General features: G+C 34.8%; 1 protein-coding gene across 16 annotated transcripts in view; it reads left to right on the forward strand.

Annotated features, from left to right (window-relative positions):
- DMD (dystrophin) overlaps window positions 1–23291 on the forward strand; it is a 1145450-nt gene that overhangs the window by 851432 nt on the left and 270727 nt on the right. For all 16 annotated transcript variants that reach the window (XM_064407380.1, XM_064407383.1, XM_064407377.1 and 13 more), the window contains one exon: window positions 6986–7103. In XM_064407380.1, coding sequence (XP_064263450.1) covers window positions 6986–7103 — 118 coding nt within the window. The remainder of the gene's footprint in view (window positions 1–6985; window positions 7104–23291) is intronic.

A 23291-nucleotide genomic window follows, 5' to 3' on the forward strand; every position in this document is an offset into this window, starting at 1 on the left:
TTTTTTTTTTAAGCATAAAACTGCAGAATCTGTAGAGCATCTACAGTCTAAAGTCTAAAAGCAATCTAAAGTCTATTAGCTTTCCTTGTCCATGAATGTCCATAAAGCAAAAAATATCTGTTTGTTTCTTCTCTTCATAACATAAAATTATGTCTACTCAATACTATTTTACTTCTGTCTAAAAATGTGGCAAAGAACTGATAAGTATATAATTTAAAAAAAAAAAAGTGCAGAGAAGACTAAAGCTGAAGCCTTGAAAAACAGAGCATCTGCCCTCAGTGTCCTTGGTAATACACATTTTTTAAGTGTGTTGGAAAAGCCCTTAATTTGAAAAACTGTTAGTTATAAAAAAGAAAAAAGTAGTAAATTTTGCAAATTCACATTCCACAAATGGCAGCTGTAAACTGAGAGATTTCAGTTCTGCTGACTGAAACAGAAACTGGGGAAGCTCTCTAGCTCCTAACACTAGTTCCCATCCATTAAGTTATTTAGTAGGATGAAAGGACATCAAATACCCTGAAATAGTTTTGTCTGGTTGTTTAAATGCTCATACTTTACTGCAAGAAAAAGTAATTTTGGATGGCCACATTGTTTGGGGTCAAGAGGCTGTAATTCCACACACAGTTCACGTATACAGATTTGCTGTTAGAGCTTTAATCCTGTTTCAGTCTTCAGTTCTTACATGTGAATTATCACTGCATTGTAGTGGAATGGATCTCATTATAGCCAAACACCCAAATCTTTAAATGTTGTTCTACTTGTTACAGATACATCTTTAGCTTTATTCCTTTTCTTTTTTTCCCTGGCAATAGCTATAATAGAACAAATTTCTTTTATCACAGAATGATTCATTCACAAGCTATGTTAAACTGTAATCTTTTTCTGGTCTCTTCTCCATCTTCTCCATCCTGTGTGCTGGATGGACTCCAGTGCAGTCCATCAAGGCATCTCAGTTATAATGAGCAAGCTGCTGATGATTTGATCCTCTTGATGTGCTTCCAAAGTCCTTTCCTACAGACAAATAAATGGGGAGCAGGGTGAGAGGGAGGATGAGAGTTATCCCAGCTCCCACCACCATAATCACCTTACCTTTTTCCATCATTTTAGCTTACCATCATCGTCCTTTTTGGTCAACACAAGGAAACTCAAATTAAGTACTCCCTGTTCTGTTTGGTTTGATTAGGGTGCATCAACAGCATGTTGCAAACCTTGCTTTCATAAAGCACCTCCTGGCATGAACCAGACTTCCTAAGTTGTAAAGGAACATTCACAATGCCACCAACATAACTGAATGACTGATTGTCACCAAAAAAAAAGAAATTTTATGATGCTTTTTCATGCATCTCTGCAGCAGCTGATAAACTGTCACTGGTGGCTTTCCCATCAGCATCACTGATGGAGCTGATATATTCCCTTAGACAACGAGAGCTGTTGAGGCAGTTTTTGAGGTAGCCCCAAGTGGACATAAAAGTATGTGCTTAGGAAAACTTGCGCTGCATAAAGCACTCAGGAAAAATAAAATTCATAGTGTCTAGTCTGTTAAAGTCCTGATTTCACTGGCAGGCACCAATCAGCTATCAAAATTGCTTAATAGTTCCTCTCAATCCTCATATTTTCCTAAAAGTGCATGCTTTGGAGGGAAAACTGAAAACAGTTAATCGTCAAAAGAAAAGTTGTTTCAAAAGAGAAAACTCCTCTGCATTATATTGCTTTCATTGTTTCATAATTTTATGTTTAAATATAGAGAATATGTAAATGACCATTTTTACTCGTATTCTCTTCCTGCTTAGTGACAAGAAAACAAATTCAAATTGTGTTTGGGAGGAATATCTTAACAAAGCCAATTTTATTATGCAAATGAATTGTAGGTGTTGAATATCTTCATTTTCTGAAATTGTTAGCAAGTTTTTCCAAAGCTTTCTCTCTTTCTAGGTGTGTGTATATAACACATTTTATTTAGAGAACCAATCAGTGACAAGAAACGTAGTTGTTTTAAGTAAAAGTTGTCTTGACTATACATTTTGGAAGTTATCAGTGCATTTTTTTGTTTAAATTTAAGGTTTAGAGTCTAAAGTTTTTCAAAAGATGAGCAAATAATTTCCTCAACAACTAATTAAAGGAATTATGTTTTTTCTGAGGACATCATGGTGAGTTAGTTCAGAGGAGCAAATAGCTTCACAGAATAAGAAATATATCTTCCTTCTCCATTACATTCTCATATTAATCATCCATTTGAGCTCTTGTGGTTCACTGGTTTGTTTCATTAAACAAGGTTGGGAGTGGGCCAAAACAAATCATCCCAAAGAGTTGTGAAGTCTCAGTCTTCAGCCAAGGATTATTACTGATAAAAAGTGCTTCTAGTTTGTTCTTAACATGGAAGAGCAAAAATCTAAATTGCTGGTTTGCCCAAACATAATTGTTTTGATCACTCACAATTAGCATTCCTATACTTAGTATAAAATAGATAACAAGGTATATTTGTCTGGGAGCATGTAAGCAGCAACCTCTGCTCTTGTTGATATGTTTGAGTTCAGTGAAGGAAAGTCCTGGCTTTGGTGTGGGAAAGGTTTCTTCAGATGCTAAAGAGTGAACACCCATAATCAGCACTAGTAAACAATTAGTCAAATGTGTAAGTCTTGGTACCATCCTGGAATTCAGCTACTCCACATTGATAATATTTGCCATGAAGTCAAGGGAAAAAAAAAAAAAAAGACTGGATAGATTTAAAGATCCTGTTATATATAGAAACTAGCATGCCCAGAGTGTCAAATATGCAGGCTGTATATTATAAAGCCAGAAAATATTTTAATTCTCAGTCTCAAACCTTGAAGTCCCATCAAGAATTTGTCACTCTTCACCTGTTTCAGTTTGTCAGTTTATTTTTTCGCAATTTTTATGCAAGTTATTTCAGTTGCTGACTTGAACAATTTGTTCCATACCTCAACAACCCATTTTATGTAAGAAAATCATAAAAGTTAGGAACCTGAAAATTGGATTTTTCTTTTGAGCAGCTGCCGTCTGCAAATGTGGAAAGATTGTTAAAAGTGAATAGCATCACTTTCTAACAAACTCTAGGTAGGTTGCATGACTACCTCATTACTCATTATCATGCATTACTGTGCTATCACCAAGCATAATTATGCTCACATTCATAGATATATGAAGAAAAAGAAAAGCTCTTTTGGGGTTTAAAGATGTGTTTGTACAACTATGCGTATCAATGGTCCTTCACTGTTGACCTACTCATGTGAAGTTGTATTTATAATTAAGCAACATTTCTTTATTGAAATGTGCTCTATAATGTTCTGGAGAATGAATTTTTGTACCTTTACAGAGCACTAGAAAAGTGTTGGTAGAGACAAATTGTATGCAAAAGAATTTGTTTATTAAAAGCCCCACAACTTTTAGTTTAACTGACTCCCTAAGTCATTGTGCTTGTACTTTTGGTGACCTAAGGGAGATTAGATAGATTTTTGTTTCATTTATTTTGAAAGTAGTTTAATTATAACTTTCATTTCTGTGTTACCCATTTTTATATGGCACATTTGTTTCCGTGTGCTGACATTCCAAATCAGAGGCATCTGGTCTGTTGCATCTGCTGTGTCTCCACCAGGGTGCCACTATTAATGAGTTTTTATTCCTATGGCTGTTGTAACAGTAACTTCTAATAGTTTCCACTTAGTTTTCTGTTGAGGATCGTTTTACAATCTTAAATACTTGGCTGAATTAGTAAAAGTTTTTAAAACTATCTCCAGCTATTAATTGCTGCTGATTTTGTTTTTTAGGGGTTTTGCTCATTTGTTTTAGATCATCCAGCTAATTCTTTAAAGCTATTCAGTTTCAATTTTCCCCAAAAATCATACTTAGTGATCTTTTAGCTTCTATTCTTCAAAGCACTGCTCTTCCTAGCATAATTAACTGTATTTTTATTAAGCCACAAAATCAGCTTGTATGATCAGCTTATCCAGTCACAGAATATTTTTCTGAATATGATAACACTTGAAGTGGAGCTCAAGTGTTGTTTATTTTCATGCTACAGGATCACAGGAAGAGTTGGAAATTATGTATTTTAGTAGCTATTTTTATCCAAGTTTCCATTGGGGTTTGGTACATACACTGTAGGTATAATGTGAAACGTGTATTTGAGAAATCTTTAAGATTGTACAAACTTGTAAAACTAGACCAATAAACATTGTAATAATTTTGTAATTGTAATTAGTAAATAAAATATTGAATAAAATAAAAAAATGAATAAAATAGGACATTGCTTGGGTAAAGTTCTCAGACACTTTGTATTAAATCAGTGAAAAATATATTTATTTGATAAATCTTTTTTTTTCTAAGAGTAAGAAAAATCTGTTTTATAATTATGAAAGTCTTATAATCTTATAATCTTATGAAAGTCTAAGAATCTTCAGATTTGTATATAGTGTTAAGAGTTTAAGAGTGTCCTTCTTGAACTTTCAAAAATGTACTCCTCTGCATCCAGAAGAAAATAATTTTATTCACATGAAATGGTAGAGGGAAGGCTGTCCACACAATCCATACAGGGATGAGATTTTTATATCCCCAAGGGAACAGCAGAACTAGCAAGACTCAGGTTAAAGAGACATTTCTAGTTTTTCTGAACATCCAGTTCAGGAATTTCAGATGGGTCTTGGCAGCAAATCCTTCTGTGAGCCCTTGGGCACAGATCAGCCCCATTTCCTCATTTTGGTACTGAGCAAATCCTTCCTGAGCTGTCCCTACCTAGTGCTTCATTTCTTACTATATGAAACATACAGCAGCAGCTTTCTTTATTAGTGATACAACCGCAGCATTAAATCTCTAGCTGGGGACTCAGGCTGGAGCAGATAAATCACTCTGCTTTTCTAATCCAGTATAAAATGATATTTAGGAAACTTTGGGGAAGATAGTCACTCTTGGCATAAGACTTTGGAATGACTTAATTTGCTTTTCCTCTTCTAAACATTTTCTAGGTAGGGAAGGAGAGAGAAAGGGGAGCCACAGAATTATCTGAGCCTGTTGTGTGTGTTTTAGTGTTCTTCTGCACCGTCCATTTTGGCAATATGTGTAATACAGATGCTGTTCGACTGCACTGGGACTGCTTTTCCTATTGTAAAATTCATGTCCCTCATTAACTTGTCTTCTTAGAAAATGGAGTTTGGAAGGCACATAGATATCTAGAGATAGTAATGGCATCAGTAGATTTTATTTCTCTTACTAAGGAGAGACTTCTAATGAGAAATTTCTTCTTTGCTTAATTATGCAAGCTGCTGTTTTAACTGCATGTCTCTGCAATTCAATCAGTATACAAGTGAAAAAATACCATCCAAGCTTTTGGGTATGAGTTTAGAAAGCCAGTTATAATAGGTTTTCAAAGACCTGATGCAGAAGTTAAAAGGAAGAATTTCACAGGTTGTAGTTAGATGTATATTTTGAAAATTACCCTTTTTTTTCCTAAAGAGTTTGTAACTGAACAAAATGAAACTGTGGAGCTTTTAGTTTGCTTTTTATAGTACATGCTGTAGTTACTGAAAGCTATGTTCTTATGCCCTTTTGTTAATCTTACTAAACAGAAAATGGTATTAGGTCTTTATTTATAACCTTCAACTTGGTGGAAATTATTCAACTGTAGTCTGAAGTTAGAGGGTCAGATTTAAGATCAGACTCACAGGTCTTTTCTGTCCAGAACAGTTATTGAATATCAGCTTTTTAAAATCAACTATGATTGTTTAGGGCAAAAACATTTTAAGGAGAGGAAACTTTTAAGACAGTAAAATACTCCAGACACTTTATCATCAGGCAGGTGAGAATGCTAACAGACTTTCTAACCAGTGACTCTGTAACTGGCCTCAAAAACACAAATCCTTCTCTGGCCTTTGTTGCCAACTTGATATCTGTTAAAGTGTACCTACTGACTGTCTGACGGCACACTGCTCTGTTCTGGTGACTAAAAGTTGTACACAGAATAAAAGTAATTTATATTTCATAGTTTGTAATAAGTATTGCTACTTCTAACTCCTAAGACTGGGAAATCTAATGAGTATCTTTTCTGGAAACTCCACAATGGGTATCTGAAGTGTCTGAATTTGGTCAGTCTTCTAAAGACCTACTTGGATTCTTCTTATCTGAGAAATGATTGTACTGACTACTTGTTTGCTCTTCTCTAATCCTTTGAAATAAGTTAAATATGTGGATAAATCTTATATGCCTTACTTTCCCTGAGTTTTCATTTTCATTTTATCTAAAGATATTGTGTTTTAGTTTTTATTGCCTTCTAAATACCATGAAGCTCATCTTTTTCCTCATGAGAAATTCTAAATCCACTTCTTACTTTCTAGACAGATTATTTGGGCTTTATAAATTGGTTTGAGTAGCATATAAATTATTGTGAGTGTTAATTATTTTTCAGCTAGGTAAGGACTGAGGACAGAAAAAGTGACATTAACGGTCTTACAATGGCTTTTAACCAATAGATAATAATTAAACAGTCATTAAATATTTTAAAATAAACATAATTTGACTTCATGAGCTAATAGAAAAAGCCTGCCTAATCTGGCCAGAATGTAAACCCTTATATCTTCTTTTTAAAATAAATAGTAAAATATAAAATAATATAGAAAAATAGTGCTCGTCTATGTAGCGTTATAGAGGAGAATAGCTTGTCCTGCATAATTTGACATTAAAAATGTAGACCAATTTAGTTTTAGAGATTCTTTAAAAATTATTAGTGCAAATTATACTTGGTATTTTAAAATTAATAATATATATAATATATAATATTTTTAATATATATTAAAAATATAATAATATTTTGAAGTTTTGGACCATTTAGACCATGTATTATTTGAAAGAGCAAGCAATCTTTTTGCTTTAAGTCAAGTTTGCACAGAAAAAGTCCCTATAAGTCCCTATATGTGGTCTTCTCAAAAGCTCTTTATGATTTTTTCTTTATTTTATTTTTGAATTTGTGTTCAACTAGGCAATACTACAGGATCTGGAGCAAAGACGTCCCCAGCTGGATGAACTAATAACTGCAGCACAAAATCTAAAAAACAAGACAAGCAATCAAGAGGCCCGGACAATAATTACTGACCGCAGTAAGTAGTGATTCTGCTACCATATGGCATTTCAGCAAACATGGAAAATGCTGTTCTATCTCATAAGCATAGCATTCTCCAGATAATTTATGCCTTTGCCAGGAGAAGGAGAGTTCCAACAGGTGACAATTCTCATATGACTTTTCCAAACTGTGTGTAGAAGAAATGTCAGTGAAAGTCAGTGATCCCGTATTTCAGATTTTTCACTGCAACTTCATATTGCTTGTCTTCATAGTGGAAGGACATTGTACAAAAAGTAGAATGTGAGCACTGAAAATAAAGAACTACATTTATTCTTACACAAGGAGAAAAAAGAAAGAATTCACAGAGTATAGCCACAGGCTTGTAAGAAGCTTTCAATTCCATCCCCCGTAGTACAGCTGCAGGCTCTTCTTTCATCTCCCCTCAGCTGACGCACAAGTCTGATGATGCTCTGCATTACTCTGTATTATTCCTTCAGTTCTGTTTTCCCTTTCCAAATTTAACCAACTAGCTGTTGCCTAAGGTGGAAAAAATAGAGATTAAGTTTTAGTAGAAGCCTATAGAAGACATAGTGTTGTCACCCTTGAAAGCTCTCATGTCCTATACCCCTCACTGTAGGATGAAGCACACTCTCAAGGTCATTTTATAGAAGCAGCCCTTGTGATGGACTGCTTTATATCTTCGGTTATTATCTTAAGTTCTCAGGGCTAGAAACTAAAAAAAATTTATTTCTATGGTCTTCAAGGTCTGCCATGGAGCTTAGAGAAGACCCAGGCCAAGTGCTTTTCATGTGGACAGAGACCATTCATTTTAGGTAGATGCAAACTGTTCTGTACATCCTGGCTTGGAGACTGGGGCTTATTCCCTGAAACTGATGACTGTGAGGGTACAAATGTAGGCTAAATTTTTCTATCCCCGTAATTACAAGCCTAATATATCTAGATATTTATTATATCTTTCTTTTTATTCTGTCATGTACATACATTCCATACTATGTTCAAATCAAAAAGCAAGTTTGGATCACATTGTTGGTAGTCAAATATATAAATGCTATTTAGAGTATATCCTGTGTGCAATAACATTCTTAAACTGCTATTGAAATTTGCTTCATAGAAAAGGAGAAGCCTTATGTTTTAATTAAAATATGAGAAGAAAGGGATAATGCTTATATATCACATAAGAACCCACTCCTGTTGGAGATGAAAATTAATTTTAGAATCACCTATTCTTTTGAATTCTCATGAGTCATGTACATATACTTTAATTTTACAGTGTTTATTCAAAACCATCACATGCAGTACTCCCATCAGTATTTTGTAGTATGTTTTAATTTTTAATTGTGATACAAGTCATTTGAAGTTAGGAATTGTAGATTTCGAAAAAATGCAAGCATAATTCCTACATACTCTCATGTGGATTGTATGCATGACTGAATGTTGTTCTGTTGGAAAGCTGCACTTCACTTTAAGTGAATTTTCCGATTAAGAGAGATTACATGCTTCTTTCTCATACAGCAGAGGAGAGCAGCTATCAGACTGTAAATCATGAAAGAGTATATCATAGGTCAACTATATTACAACTTGCATCTGTGGGAAGAATACATTTAACACGATGATTTCTTAGTTTTTATCTACAAGAATTCCAAAATTAGCCATTATTTTTGAACTTTAAATACCAAAAATTAGTTTTACTGTGATTTAGGAATTAATTTCCTAAGCTGAAATCATCGATACCCTTGTTTACAAAAGTGAAACTTGTGATGCAGTAGGTACAGGTCATCTCTCTTTATATACTTTCAAGCACACCTTGGAGTATGATCAGAGCCATTTTTGGTCCAGTTTTCTGGGGCAGCAGACTAGATCCATGAAGGTTTTTCATGTTTAGTTTAGTTAGTTTATATCTGGCAATTCTAGCAATACTAAACGCTACTTAGGGGGTATTTATTGCTTTTGGATATTAAGGAGATCATGATATTTCTGGGAACACAAAGATGCTAGGACTTTACAATGTGACACACAAGGTATTTCTGAATATTTGCCACATATAACATACTCTTATCTAAAGTACTTCTTCTAAAGAACAATAATAATTTTTATATTTTTAATTGCTTGGGTGTTTTTTTTCCTTGTGTGCCATATGAAGAAGATGGAGATTGCTCTGTTTGGTTTGAATTAGACCTGCTGAATACCTGTGTAGACAGGATCCACTTGTACTGGCTGCAGTTACCTCTGTAGTTCATCTTTCCCACCCTTTCACAGTACTATCCTGTCCTGAAATAGGGAGCCTCCTTATTCCCAGCCCAGCTGGGTGGCTCTAGCTGTGTGCTCTCACCTACTGCCCTCCTGTGCTGTACAGTGCTCTCACCTAGTGCAAGTGTTTTGTCTTGTCCTCCAGCACATACCGAGTTCAACCTGCTGCACCCAGTGTGTTGTCCCCAAGTCCATTCCTGGGAATCTTGCTCACAGCCAGAACTGAACTCTGTATTGGAGAATCTACTCCACTTGCTAAGGTTTGTGTGTTCCTCAAAGCCTTAGAGAGTGTCCACTCCCTTATACCTGTACCTTGCACCAGGACTCTGGTGCAAGTCCTCCCTTACTACCTCATCCACAGACTTTTTCCTCTTTCCTGAGTTTTTCTCCCTCCTCGTAAATACAAATAGGTTACCATGGTTATGTTTGGGCAGTTATGAGTACACATTTAATCTATTCTGTTTCATGACCTGTGTATTGACACATTTGTGCTCCCCAGCAGCAGCTGTGTAGCACCCTCACCGTTTTGTAATGTCACACTGCCAGGGGCCAAAACTATCAGATCCCATCAGGAAGGAAAGGGAGAGATGGGCTGCAATGCCTGGTCTTCATGTAGGAGCTGATAGATTTAACTTTATCCAGTGCACTCCCTGGGCTGAAGCACAGCATCTCACACTTAGGGAAACAAAAAGATGAGATGAGCTAATTTGTATGAATAGGTTGTTCAATCACCTGGCCAATATCAATGAAGAGATATATTATAAATACTAAATGAGACTCAGGTACTCTACAAGAGTAGAGTTAGCTGCATTCTTCATCACAGGATGGGTCAGTGTGTCATCTACTGAAAATAAATCCTGAAGGTTCTGGCTTCTGTGCTAACATTGCTAACTCTTAAGTCACTCTTCTTGAAGAAATATACATATTATGTTTATTAAATTTCAACTTTGAAATACATTTAGAAAGATTATTTCCTTTTTAAAGTATTTATTTAAAAAAAGGTAAACATGTTATACAAAATTTAAAAGAAACATCAAAAGACGTTAAAAAATGTCTTTTATGAATTGTTATATATATATATAATCATGAAATTATTTTCAACAGAGTTGTCATAGTATTGCATAGATTCAGTTTTTCTTATGAAGTAAAAACAGAGTAGTTAAAGATGAGCTCATACAATTGAATTATTTCCTATGAACTTTTTTTCTCCACCCTTCATTATCTGCATGAAACTGCTGGATCTATTCTATATGCAAAGACCTTGGCTCTATAAAGTAAAGCTTGTGTTATGTTTACATAATGTTATATTTAAATCTCTGTGTATTCTATGTAAATCATAGTTTGTTTACAACTTTCACATTCAAGAATATGTAAGAATAATAATTACATTCAGTCTTGAGGAAGAGTTGTGGGAAAAAGCAACATACCTCTCTGCTCTTTTAATGCAGAAGCATTCTGTTCTAACAGAACCATATGCTGTGCAATAACATTTTTTCTCTCTATAATACATCACAGCTCCAAAATGCTTTACTTTACTGCTGCTGAAATGTTGCTTCTTTAAAATGAATGGGTTTATAAGTAATTTTGAATTTTAAAAAGTAATTAAACTTTGAAAATTCCTTATTTTCCATCAGTCCTTATGTATGAATACATAAAGTTGGTAAGAAGTCAATACAGAAATACTGGCAGATGATAAATTTACAATCTTACAATCAGAAATGCCAAAGCAATTACAAAGACTGTGTTAGATCTTGCTAGATCCTGGAAATATCAGAAACTTTAAATAGCAGGCCTTCCTGCTGCTTTGTTCACACATGTGCAAGAGGTAACAGTGCATAAACTTTCTGTGGTTTTACTTTGCTGGTAATTTACATCCGAATTTTGCAATGTGTTTTCTCGCTGTGTAAGTGATCAAGGAGGTATGGAAATTCACATTTATAAAACAGTATGAAAAAATAATCTCTTAGTAACAAAGTGATCTCCCTTTCAAGATTATAAACCAAAATAAAGCATATTTCTTTAGCAATTTTTTGAAATTTATTGTACTCTCAAAAGCCTAGAGGTTAATTAATTCTTATTACATTAAATTTGTAAATAATAGCAATAAATACAAGCATTTCAATGAAGAGTATTTTGATAAAAAATTATAGTTTGGTACAAAATGCTTCCTTTTGAATTTTTTTGACAGTTTTAGAAAACAAGTTCACAAGTATATGAATAATTTAGAGACTATGTCTTTAGAAGAGGTATTTTGTTTTTATGGTTTGTTGTTTGTTTGTGTTTGGGTTTTTTTGTTGGTTGGTTTTGATATTTTTGAATAAAACCTATATGCTATAATTGGTTGTTAGCAGAGCTTCATTTGAACTAAAGTGGGAAGAGTCTGAATGTCTCTGTGCCACAACATAAAAATGCCTTTATTTAGTAGTTTGCTGTATTTGACAGTTTTACGGCAAAATCATCAACTTGTCATCACTTTCACAACAAAATATAGAGAAATTCCACAGTGAATTACAACTGTACTGTTGTTCTCGACATCTTAATAAAATAGTCATTTCCAGTGTACTGCCATCCATGTGGTTTTCTCTTAGAGCTATTGAATACAAATGATGAGTTTACCACTTGAAAAAACAAATTCATACAATCTGGGATTTGCTATCCAGTAGTAAACCCCCTAGCTGCCAAGGCCAAACAACAAAAGTGTAAGAGAAAACTGTATTTGTATACAGTTTTCCATTTATCTTGTTGATATTTTTAAGTTGAATTACTGAATGAACCCCAGCTGTCTATTCTCTGAATTCCACATATTTGAAGAACATTTCAAGAATTTGAATTCCCTATGTCATATACATGCAGTTTATTAATCATCCTGATGTACCAGTTTACAGCTGACAACTTGTTTTCCCCATGAGAACTTTACACCATATAGACAAAACAAGGGAGAAACAGTAGGTTTTTTTACAATGTCAATAACAAGAGAAATCTAGAGCCCTGAAAGAGGTAGAATGGTAGAACTGAGAAGACTATAGAGTTTGAAACTTGTTACTTGGTGCGTGTTTGCTGCTGTACGTCCTGTAAGAAAATCATGGACATCTTAAGAAGGAGTAAGTTATTATGGAACACTGGGGAGAATTGCCCTTTAACAGTAGGTGATAGCATGCCCCAGAAATGTCTGAATGGTTGGGGAATTCCAGTTATATATAACATGTCAGGCTATATATACTAGAATGTGGTTCAGTGGACAAAGGGCAAGATCTCAGCTGCCTGCTTCAGGTGCTGTAGTCCTCCTAAAAAGGCTCTGAGACTAAGGGTGACTATTCTTCACTTCTGGTTATATTCTTCAGCAGGAATGGCACAGATTTTTTGGTAGCCCCAGAAGTCATAAGTGTATTAGGTGATATCATTGCTGGTGGCTTGCTTGGAACTCACACCTTAATCCTGTAAATAAATATAATTACAAATCTTCATGTTGTTGGTAATTCATATGGAACTGGCTAGTTCTCGGTCAGATATTTCTAAATAAGTATGAACACAGATAAGAACAGAATAGATAAGTTTTATGCTGCTAGAAATCAGTCTGTGTTGGAAGACAGGCACCCTGGATTGCTGCGATGTATATAGGCACTTAATTATGTCCAAATTATGTCTTAGTAACAGTTTGCCTTCTGTCCTACAAAAGCAGAATGGTTGATCAACTCTCTCTTGAGAAAATTGTGACCAGAAAGTGAGTTGTCACCCAACTGTGAACTCATGAACAGTAGTTCATGAGTGAGGAGTGTAAGACTGTGCTATAGGAGTAGACTTTTCAGTAAAAGTGATATTAAATACTTTTCTTAAAAGCCTTTAAATAATTTCATCTCGACCCAGAAGAGTGAAAACAAACAAAATCCATGAACAAACCACCCAGAAAAAGGACAGTATGGTTTGGTAGGGAGATGTTCATATTAAAAGCTTACACTTTGTTGTATGATGTAGTCATGGGTACGTAAAGTTAACTGGTTGAAAGACTCGGGATATACCCTCACCTGACAGAAGAACATACTTTCCTCTTTAGCCTCTGGAATGATTTATTACAGCACTGGAGCAGAGCTATCGTTTGAGTGTGCTTTGTATCTTGTTTTTAACCCATGTCAAGACAATTTAAGTGTATTTAATATTCTGCAATTCCCTCTGCGGTTCTTCAAATGTTTGGAGACTGAGTTGATAGAATTGATTTTAAACATATAAATCTTCATCACTCCACTGCCAACCTTCAACCTACCCAGTCACCAATTAGGAGAAACTGTGGCCCAGAACAATGAGCAGACATGAAATGACAAGTCATGAAAGTCTTGTCAGCAGGCAAATCCTTTCCCCGGGTACTGCAGTCTGTTCCCCTACTAAGGTAAGTACTGTTCACTGTTAGGGTCATCCTTTCCTTCTTGTATGCTCCAGAGGAGTCATATTTAACAGACTGATTTTATATAACTACATGCCTTTGTTCCCTAGAGTCTTTGTGAAAAATCTCCATTCATATATCCACTTAATGGAGCTTTCTCTTTTTTTAGTTTAGCAAGAATAGCACCTCAGTAGCTTTAGAAAGAAACAAATTTACTTGCAAGAGTGTTATAAGCAAAATGTAAAGAGAAGATAAGAAACTGCCACGCAGGATGAGATGGCAGACCCTACTCATGCAGGTCTCTGAAATTGTTAGTACCATGTACTTCTGAAAAGTGTTGAAGGATTCAATAGTATGCAAATCTGAAATAAACTGAGATTGCTTCTCAGGATACAAAGTCTTTCACATCTTAATTAGAGAAGTTTAAATATTTTATTGAAACATTTAATTGACCAAAACTGCCAAGAGTATGTGGTTCTTTGGGAAAGCAATCATTGAGTTATTTTGAAGATTTCAACATATTTAACAGTATCTAGTGTGAGGCTTCCTATTTACAGTGTCACAGCAAAAAATCTGGTTTTGATTACATTGCATTTCAAAATTCAATTCATTCTCAATTTTGAAGATGTTAATTAACATTTATATAAAATACATTAAAAACTGAAAATAATAAATGCTGAAGATATTTTATTACATCTTGTCAGAAGAAGTAGTAGAATGTTCCATTGACTTGTGTAGTGGCCAAATAATCAGAACAGAACGTTTTCTCTCATTGATATTGGAAAGACTCAGCCAATTTGCAATGTTAAAAGGAGTAATGTAAATAATTGCCATCAGCAGTGATGTTGTTCTCTGGTAGCTCCCCATACATGGTGACTTTTGTGAGTGAAGTCACAGGTGGAAAGTGATGGAAGTGCTTCATCCTTGAAAACAAAGTCAGGGAACAAGTATTCCTGCTTTCATGTAGCTGGAACAGGACCTGCCACCCAAGTGCAAATATATTTAGTTGTGTCTGTAATTTTAATCAGTAAAAACCAGGCAAGGTAAGGATAAAAAAGTTTTCCAGGATAACCTGAGAATCTGTTATACACATGGTGAAAAGTCAAGACCTTATTGGTAAGGTGCACTACCACAACAAAGGAATTGTCAATTGTTTTCTTGCAATATATGATTATACCCAACACTTGCCATTCTTAATTTTTCTTCATAGAGGAAGTTCCCTGCCAAGCACTAGGCACTGACTTACTCCTAAGTGTCAGATCAGTTGTATTATAGTATATGGATTTGTTTGGTTTTGCCTTTAGATATCAATGAAAATACAGTAAGAGCAAACTTCTTGAATCATTAGAAGTTAGAATTACCTTAATTTAATTTCCAGATTTGCTACAGAATTTCTTTATAATTCCAGAAAAATCTTTTAATTTCATGTGTTTAGGTCTTTACCAAGTTAAAGTGGGCTAATATCTTTTATCCCAGCCTTTTTCTGCTATACCTCTTCAGAAGACTAGATTTTTCCACCTGTTTTGTGTTACTCTAACAAACCTAAGTATTTCCTATTTTGGTCCCTGTTTTAAGGCAGTAGTGTGTTAGAAATAGTAGAAATAGTTGCACAGAACATTTTAAATGTAACTAGAGGCAGACATGTAAACAGTAAAAATATCAATTTTATTATCTTATTCATGATGACACAAACAGACAAGCTATGCTCATGTAACAACACATTAGTCAAAATGAAAATAAACTGAAATAAAAAGGAATTGTTCAGAAATAATGTTTTGAGAATGTGATCAAATTATTTATTCACTGACAGATGGATGGGTAATATTTAATGTCCAGAGTTATTTTAAACACTGTGTCAGAACAGTATATATTCATTTATACCAGACCATAATTTTCTGTAGTAATTAGAGGGCAAACAGGAAACAGAGGTCCTGCTCAGCAGAGATTACAAGCTAAATTTAGATGCCATATAATCAGCCATATCAGGAAAATGCAGGTTTTGATGTACACTGTGTCCCATTTCTTTTCCTAAAATGGATGACACAAAGAAACATATACTGGAACATGCAGTTGTTCTCAGACAATCTAGTTAAGCATCCAGGAGTATGTTTGGCCTAAGGATTTTACTTTGGCTATCTTCGATATAAATTTATCATAATTTTAGTTTTGCTTGAGTCAAGAATAAACCAAAGACAAAACCAGTGTTTTACACAGCCCCAAAGCTCCTTTGCAAGTCCAACCTGAGTAAATACTGGCTTAGTCTGTGGGAGAGAGGTCCTAAGACTTTGGTGAGTGCTTGCACCCTCTGTTGATTCAATTCTGTTATGTATACAAACCATCACTATGGTTACTTATGAAATACTGCAGATAATTCAAAGAATTTAAGTTTATTACTGGCTTCAGGACCAAATGGTGGCTCTGAGGCTTTTCAGTCTGTATTTGGTGGATAACAGTCTTTCAGCCTTTATCATACCAAAAAGGGGGTGAAAGAGAAAAAAACAAAACAGTTCTGGAGACTAGCTGCTTCTATTTCACCTTTCTTATCAGGAAGTCTCTTCCATAACATGTGAGAGAATGACTCAACAGAGGACAATCCCTGGTTGAGTAACAGCAAGGAGGGTGAATAATGAGTACTCTGATATGTGGTGAGAAAGTGGTGGCATTTGGGCTTGGTGAAACTTAGAGCTTAAAAGAGAATATTTAGGAAAAGAATATATTTTGTTATATTTTAATTGGATGGGAACTTGTGTATAGTCGAGCGAACGCCTATGCTATGGAAATTTTTGCTGGAAGTGTCAGACTATGTTTATGTCTGCTTCATCATCTTAAGTTTAGAAATGAGTGCTGTATTTCAGAGCAAGGGATGTAATAAATTTGCAGAATATTCATTACAGTCTCTCTGCATTCCTGTACTTTTGACACTTGGCTTTATTCACAGCAGCAGAATATTACGATGGCAAAAGTAATTGTTTCATCTGTTTGTTGGATAACTTCTGTTGCTCCATTTTATGTAGTTTCTTGAAAATGCAGAATAGAACAGAGCAGATTATTTCAATTGAAAAGCACCTACAGTGACCATCTAATCTAGTCCTTCTGCTTGACCACTTCAGAGCTGATCAAATGTTAAAGCACTTGTTAATAATATTTTCCAAATGTTCACAGACAAGGGGCACTCATCACCTCTTCAGGAAGTCTCTCTTACTATCTAGCCTCCCTCTCAGTAAAGAAATGCACTCTAATGTCCAATCCAAACCTGTGCAGTGTTAGCTTCAAAATTTGCTGAGTTTAAGCCATATCAGAATAGTGACTTTGAAGTGTTTGTCTAAAGCGGATTAAGTTCAGCCCACAGAGTGTCTCACCAATGTTTTGATCTCTGTTGGAGTACCATAGAGAACAAGGAAATGCTGATGTCTGATTAAAAGAAAACAAAACACCCCAGAACAAATACAACACTTCAGACAAAAGAAACCAAATAGTAAAAGGCAAGCTATCATGTCTTTCCCTTTCTCAAGATTGGTGTAATTAATACTTTTTTTTTCCTTTATTAGTTAAAATATTGCACTAAGATGACAGATATGATACATTGTCGATTTCAGGGTTTTTACTACTGTTTATGTATCTCTTTAGTTATTATTAAGGAACAAATAAGTGTACTGTCATACCAGGCTCCATAGATTAAGACCCAGTTTTTGTGACCTTGAGAACTAGTCCTTTAAATTCAGAATAGGAAAACAAAAAATGTTACCTGTTTTTTTTCTGGCACACTCCTATGCTTGCAGAATTGTGCTCCTTTTAAGTTCAAATACCAGCAATTTTGTGATGGGATGCTCATTTTCTAATCAACAATTAATTTAAAAAATAGGAGCATTGTAATTGACAGAGAATGCTCAAAATGTTTAAATGTTATGGAATTTTCAGAAGAAATATCTCTTTCTCCTGCTTTATATGTTACTTCCTTAGTTGACTCTGTTGGATATTTACTTTCAAGTGCATTAGCCATTTTAAGGGTGAAATTTAACTACTTCTCTGCTTTATACTTCAACAAAGTTGAAATTAAGACTTTCAAGTGTTAGGAAGCTGAGATTGTCTTTCTTTGCATAACAAAGTATGGATTAACCAATATCAGACAGCACCTTGTGGAGTACTTAAAAAATTGGTGCAAGTGTGGGAGGGAAGAGAGAATGGGACAGTTCCAAGAACTGTGGAAATGTCAATCTGAAGGAAAAGCAGGAGCTCCAAGCAATCTTTGGAAATAGTTCAAAATTGGTGCAATTTATCTAAAAGACCGTGATTGTAAATCCAAAGAAAAAAATAAAGGTAGATTTTTTAAAATTTTCAGTCTTTTGATATTTGATGTTTTTCTTATCTCAGGAAGATTATTGTAAGAGAATTATTTTAACCAAATCACCAGGACAATTCATCATCTATTGTGTAAACTTGACTTTCTTTAGAGTCTATAAGCTTCTGTCTGTGCTGGATTTGATAGTTATCTGTCCCTGAAAATATATCATGGGTGAAGCTGTATATCTGGTATTTCACTGCACTATTAAGGGCTGCATCCAGCTGTAGGGTCCCCAGTACAAGACAGACATGGGCTTGTTAAAGAAGGTACACAGGAGGCCATGAGGGTTGGAGCATCTCTCTAGGAAAACCGTCTGAGAGCTGGGAATGGTCACCCTGGAGAAGAGAAGGCTCCTCACAGAGACACCTCACTACCACCTTTCTGGAGTGGTTCTGGAGATGGACTTTTTATAAGGACAATAGTGGTAGAACACTGAGAATGGCTTTAAACTGAAAGAGGGCAAGCTTAGATTGGATATTAGGAAGAAATTATTTTCTGTGAGAGTGGTGGGGCAGTGGAACTGGTTGCCCAGAGAAATTACAGATGCCCCATTCCTGTTCAAGGCCAGACTGGGTGGGGCTTTGAGCAACCAGGAAGGCTCCCTGCCCATGACAGTGGGTTGAAACTAGGTGATCTTTAAAGGTCTCCCCCAGCTCAAACCATTCTTAGTCTGTGATTAAGAAACTGGTAATTTGTAAATAAAATAAATGTATACAGTTTTCAGTTTCTCTTGTGAAATGAAAAATTGTTAACTCAGTTCAGATGTACTGTTAACTCAGTACAAAATACCTGACATTTATGCTTGAAGCTGAATATAGAAATATTTTCAAAGAAGTACTGTTATTTTTTTCCTTTCAAGTAAGTTCTTACTCATTTGGAAGTTTTCTTTGCTTTCAAAGGAAACATAAAAGTCAAAGCTGGTGTGTTTTTGATTTGGCACACTGTTTTTTTCCTCCTGATGCATGCATGGCTTTTTTTGGATACTGAGCTAAGCTCAGTACCATTACCAACACCGAATTTTCTGTCACTGTTGTGTAGTAGTGGAGCTCTGGAATTGTTTCCCAGCTGACCCTGGTGAGAGCTGTGTCTGTGGAGGTGGAGGGATTTGCTAGTGTCAGAAGAGGCATAGGAGAAGATCCACAACAGTCTGTGCTTGTTTGGGGTTTTTTTGTGGACAAAAATAGAAATACAAACAGTCTGCAAAACTTTGTTTCAGGAACTTGGAGCCTGATAGCTGAATTATTAAGTCAATTTTAATTTGCTAGTTATTTTCATTCTCATAACATCTCCCAAACTCTTGCTCCTACACTTAGAGCTGGATCTATTAAATCAAAGCCAAAGCAAATCAGTGTACAGAATAACAAATGCAGATATATTTGGAAAGCAAGTCTCAGCCCAAACTCAGTAGGAGGTAGTAGGCTGATGACATTAGGAATATGCAGTGTAAATATGACTGTATGATAGCAACACAAAGTTATGTGGTACTAAGAATTCACAATTTCACTGCCTATGCGCCTCATTAGGTAGGTAATGAATTTCACACATTTAGGACTTAAACTACCCAACCTACCATTATGTTTTTGCATCAGTAGGTCTATGAGAGCACTAGTATATGAAAGCTGATGTACTTTAATAATGCTAATAGCATTCTTGATTATGTTCAGAGAAAGTAAAATGCAATATTACTAATTTAATATCCCATTTTTAAATACAGGCACAGACATTTCTTCTGAAATAAATATTTTATAGACAGGTTGATTATTACAAAAGCAATCATCCATGAACACAAATTAGATACATAACCATAAATTATTTTCCTTTTAATGTCTCGAGTAACTAAAATCCTAGAAAAAAACCCATACAAACATACATTTGGGCAAAGATAAATACTAAAGTACCTAGTTGCCTCTAATTATACCTTGAAATGAAAGAAATACAGAAATTAAAGCTCTTTTTTCCTATTCAGTTCTTTGAAAACTTTTTTAAAAATTTTAAACAGAAACAATTGGATTACCTACATATTCACTCATCTAGTTAATCAGATTAGTGTTAATCCTTTGTCTTTAGTTTGGGTACTTCCCATCAGTCTAAATATCATTTCTAAATCTAATGTAAGTCTTCATAATTATATTATGAATATTTAAGAAAGCTAAATCCAATAATGCAGTACATATTTTCCACATGCAACAAAGGAAAGAGAATAAATCAAACATTTTGAAAGATGATTAAATCATTACAGCAAGGAAATTCTCTGGGTTTTTTTCAGTTTGTACAATGTTACAGTGAAGTTATATTTTAATATCATCCAAAGGTGAGAGTTTCTGTAGAAAAAGAAAATTAACTTCTAAGGGCATGTCCATATGCATCCTGCTTCCAGGGTCCTGGAAGAGTCACTGCTAATTCTGCCAGAGCAGTGGGATTGACCAAATCCATTTCTCCATGAATTCCCTGCTCTTAAAGATCTGGTGGCAACAGAGAGGTACCAAAAGATCATTCTCTAATCTGTCCATCTCCCTTGTCAATAGTTTGTGTATAAGCAAGTACATATGCTTGGTTTTGTAGGTTTCTAGCAAAACTACACTTAGATTTGTTGCCTATTTAAAACTAAATCCTAAAGAATCCTACATCTCTTTAGGGTAAGTGTTTATTTCTCACATCAGAATTTTACAGATTGTATGACATTTTAAAATGCAAAGCAAATGGTCTTCCACATTGTGCATATCATGATCTGTTCCTTTTCTCATTTAGCAAAAAAATTATCACAAAAACTTCATCTGAGAGGTGATAAATGTTATATACATGAATACTTTTATAAAAAGTTAAGAAACTGGTGAACACTTTCTGAGGGATCTGTTTTCCAAATAATAAACTCTTGCATGCCCTTCTCAGTGCTCAGTCAAGGAAGTTACTTTTCACTTGGTGTAAGAAACTAATTTCTTCAGATGTGCTACCATCTTAGGCTGGTCTCTAACTCCCACTCTCTGTGGCAAGGTATAAACCATGTTTAACAGTGTTGAAGAATTATTCACTTGGTGCTTAGAAGAAACCACTTGACAGTTTTCAGTTCAGTCTGTTTGATCTGACACTTCCAAAGGAACACAATGACCTTCATTATTTTGAACGTGTGGAAGTGTTTTTTAGATAAAAGAAAATAAGCTCTGCCCTAGTGAAACAAAACAAAATTAAATCAGACTTGCAAGAGTTGGAAATAATTACCCCCCAAAAGTATCAAACTGCAAAATAAGATTATGACTCTATGTGTTTAAAACAAATTCAAACACATCTAAATCTGTTGAAATCTCTTATTGCCTGTTCTTCCTAAGCTCTGAGAGGGCAGGGAAAGTAATGTTCTTCCCCTCTGGACTTTCATGCCTTGGTGTGTCAGGTGTATTTTCATTGCTCTTCATGACCCCCAAAAGACAGCTAAAGGCTCTGAGTACTTCTTCTTCCTGGTTGCCTTTGCAATACCTTTTATTTGTTCATAGAAACTGTAATATCGCATGATAGTATAGATTCCAGGTTGTTCCTGTTTTCCCACATATTATTTATTCACTTGTTTAAATGCAGCTTACTTTGAGTATATACTTTCTGTTTTACCTACTTTTCTGTAAGAATAGGTTTATTAAAAAATCTGTCATTATGTGCTATGATACTTTATGATAATGACTAATATTTCTATAAATACCTTAATATATTAATGGTGCATAAAAGCTACATCTGACATCTTACTGCAAAAATGGTAGACTTCACATTGGGGGTCAATATTCTATGTTGCCACTCCCACTATTTGGGGTTTATTGGCTAAATTATCTCATCACTTTATTGACCACTGATGCATAAAATATCCTAGGTGACACATTATTAGCATTTTGCCATATGTACATTAAACTTTTCCCATAAGTTTCTAAGGTCAGTGTTTAAGAAGTTTGACTTTTATAAGCCATTGGAAAAGGTCAAGAGAAATGCTTCTCTCTAAGGAAAGACGAAGGACAGCTGAAGCATAAATCACCACCTGAGCAGGCTGACTCCAGCTGTTCTCGGCTGGGTTCTGTGTCCTGTCCAGATCCATAATGATACAGGCAGCAACTTTGGGGATAACTGTTCCTGTAACTCCTTAAGTTCTTGAGCAATTAAAAAAAGAGATGTTTTAAACTTATCCTCACTTGACTCTTCATCTACCATCTAAATGTTCTCCCTAGGCCAGCCTCTCACAGATTCAGATTGTTCTCAAGAACAGAGACAGCATCCTTTTGTCAAGGGATGTTGTATGATGGGCTTTATCAAAGTGATTCCTCTTTGAAAAATAAGACTCAAGTCAGACACCTCCTGTTCTGGAAGGCAGGAGAAGAGAAATAGAGCACTCACAGCAAGAAATAATTGACAAATGGAGAATTTTAAATAAATCCTTTCCTGGTTTTAAAAAAAAAAGTTTCACTTATTTTCTTAGAACAATATGATAATACAAAACAAGGAAACTACAAGATAAGACAAAGTTTAAAGGATATTTTAGCTGTGGTTCCACTTATGTTATTTACAGAAAACTGAGCCAAAACTGAAAAGATTCAGAAAGTCTTACATTTAGTGCATGGCTGCATTCTTTCAGAACAGTCTGGTAACCCTATAAAAACATCTCTTTTTTCCCTCACAATTTGTTTATCCCTATTATGTGGAAGATTATACTGATTAGTGGAAGAAAGAGAAAACTATGAAAAAGGTGCAGTAACCTAGAATATTTCTGTTCAGATCCATATTTTCTAGTTTCTCCATCATGCCCCTCATAAAACCTGTTCTCTTAAAACTCTGAGAAATGGAAAAAACTGCAGTGTTTTGTACAGCTGCAAAAGTGTAACTAAACTAAATTTAATATACATGAATGCATAGATAAGTAAAGGCAAATTAAGTAAAATGAAATACATAACAATTAACTATCCAGAACATTCAAAAGGAAGTATAATATTGGGCTGCAATTCAAACAAATATCAATCCAACCTGAAAATCAGTGCATCAGCAGCTTTGGCAACATGGATTAATACTGGCTATAACTGTTCTGCTGTTCTCCAGTTACATACTGCAGCAGATCAGATTGTATTAGTCCCTGTAGTCTTCAAATCTATTAAAATACAGTGAAAAAGCTGCTTTTAAAGGAAGATGTCAATATATTGACAATAATGCTTTTGAGAAGAAGTCTCCTACAGTGCAAAATTAGTGTAGTTTGTGTAATTTTTTGGACACAGAAAGTA

The sequence above is a fragment of the Passer domesticus genome, chromosome 2 (genome assembly GCF_036417665.1).
Source record: "Passer domesticus isolate bPasDom1 chromosome 2, bPasDom1.hap1, whole genome shotgun sequence".
Lineage (NCBI taxonomy): Eukaryota > Metazoa > Chordata > Aves > Passeriformes > Passeridae > Passer > Passer domesticus.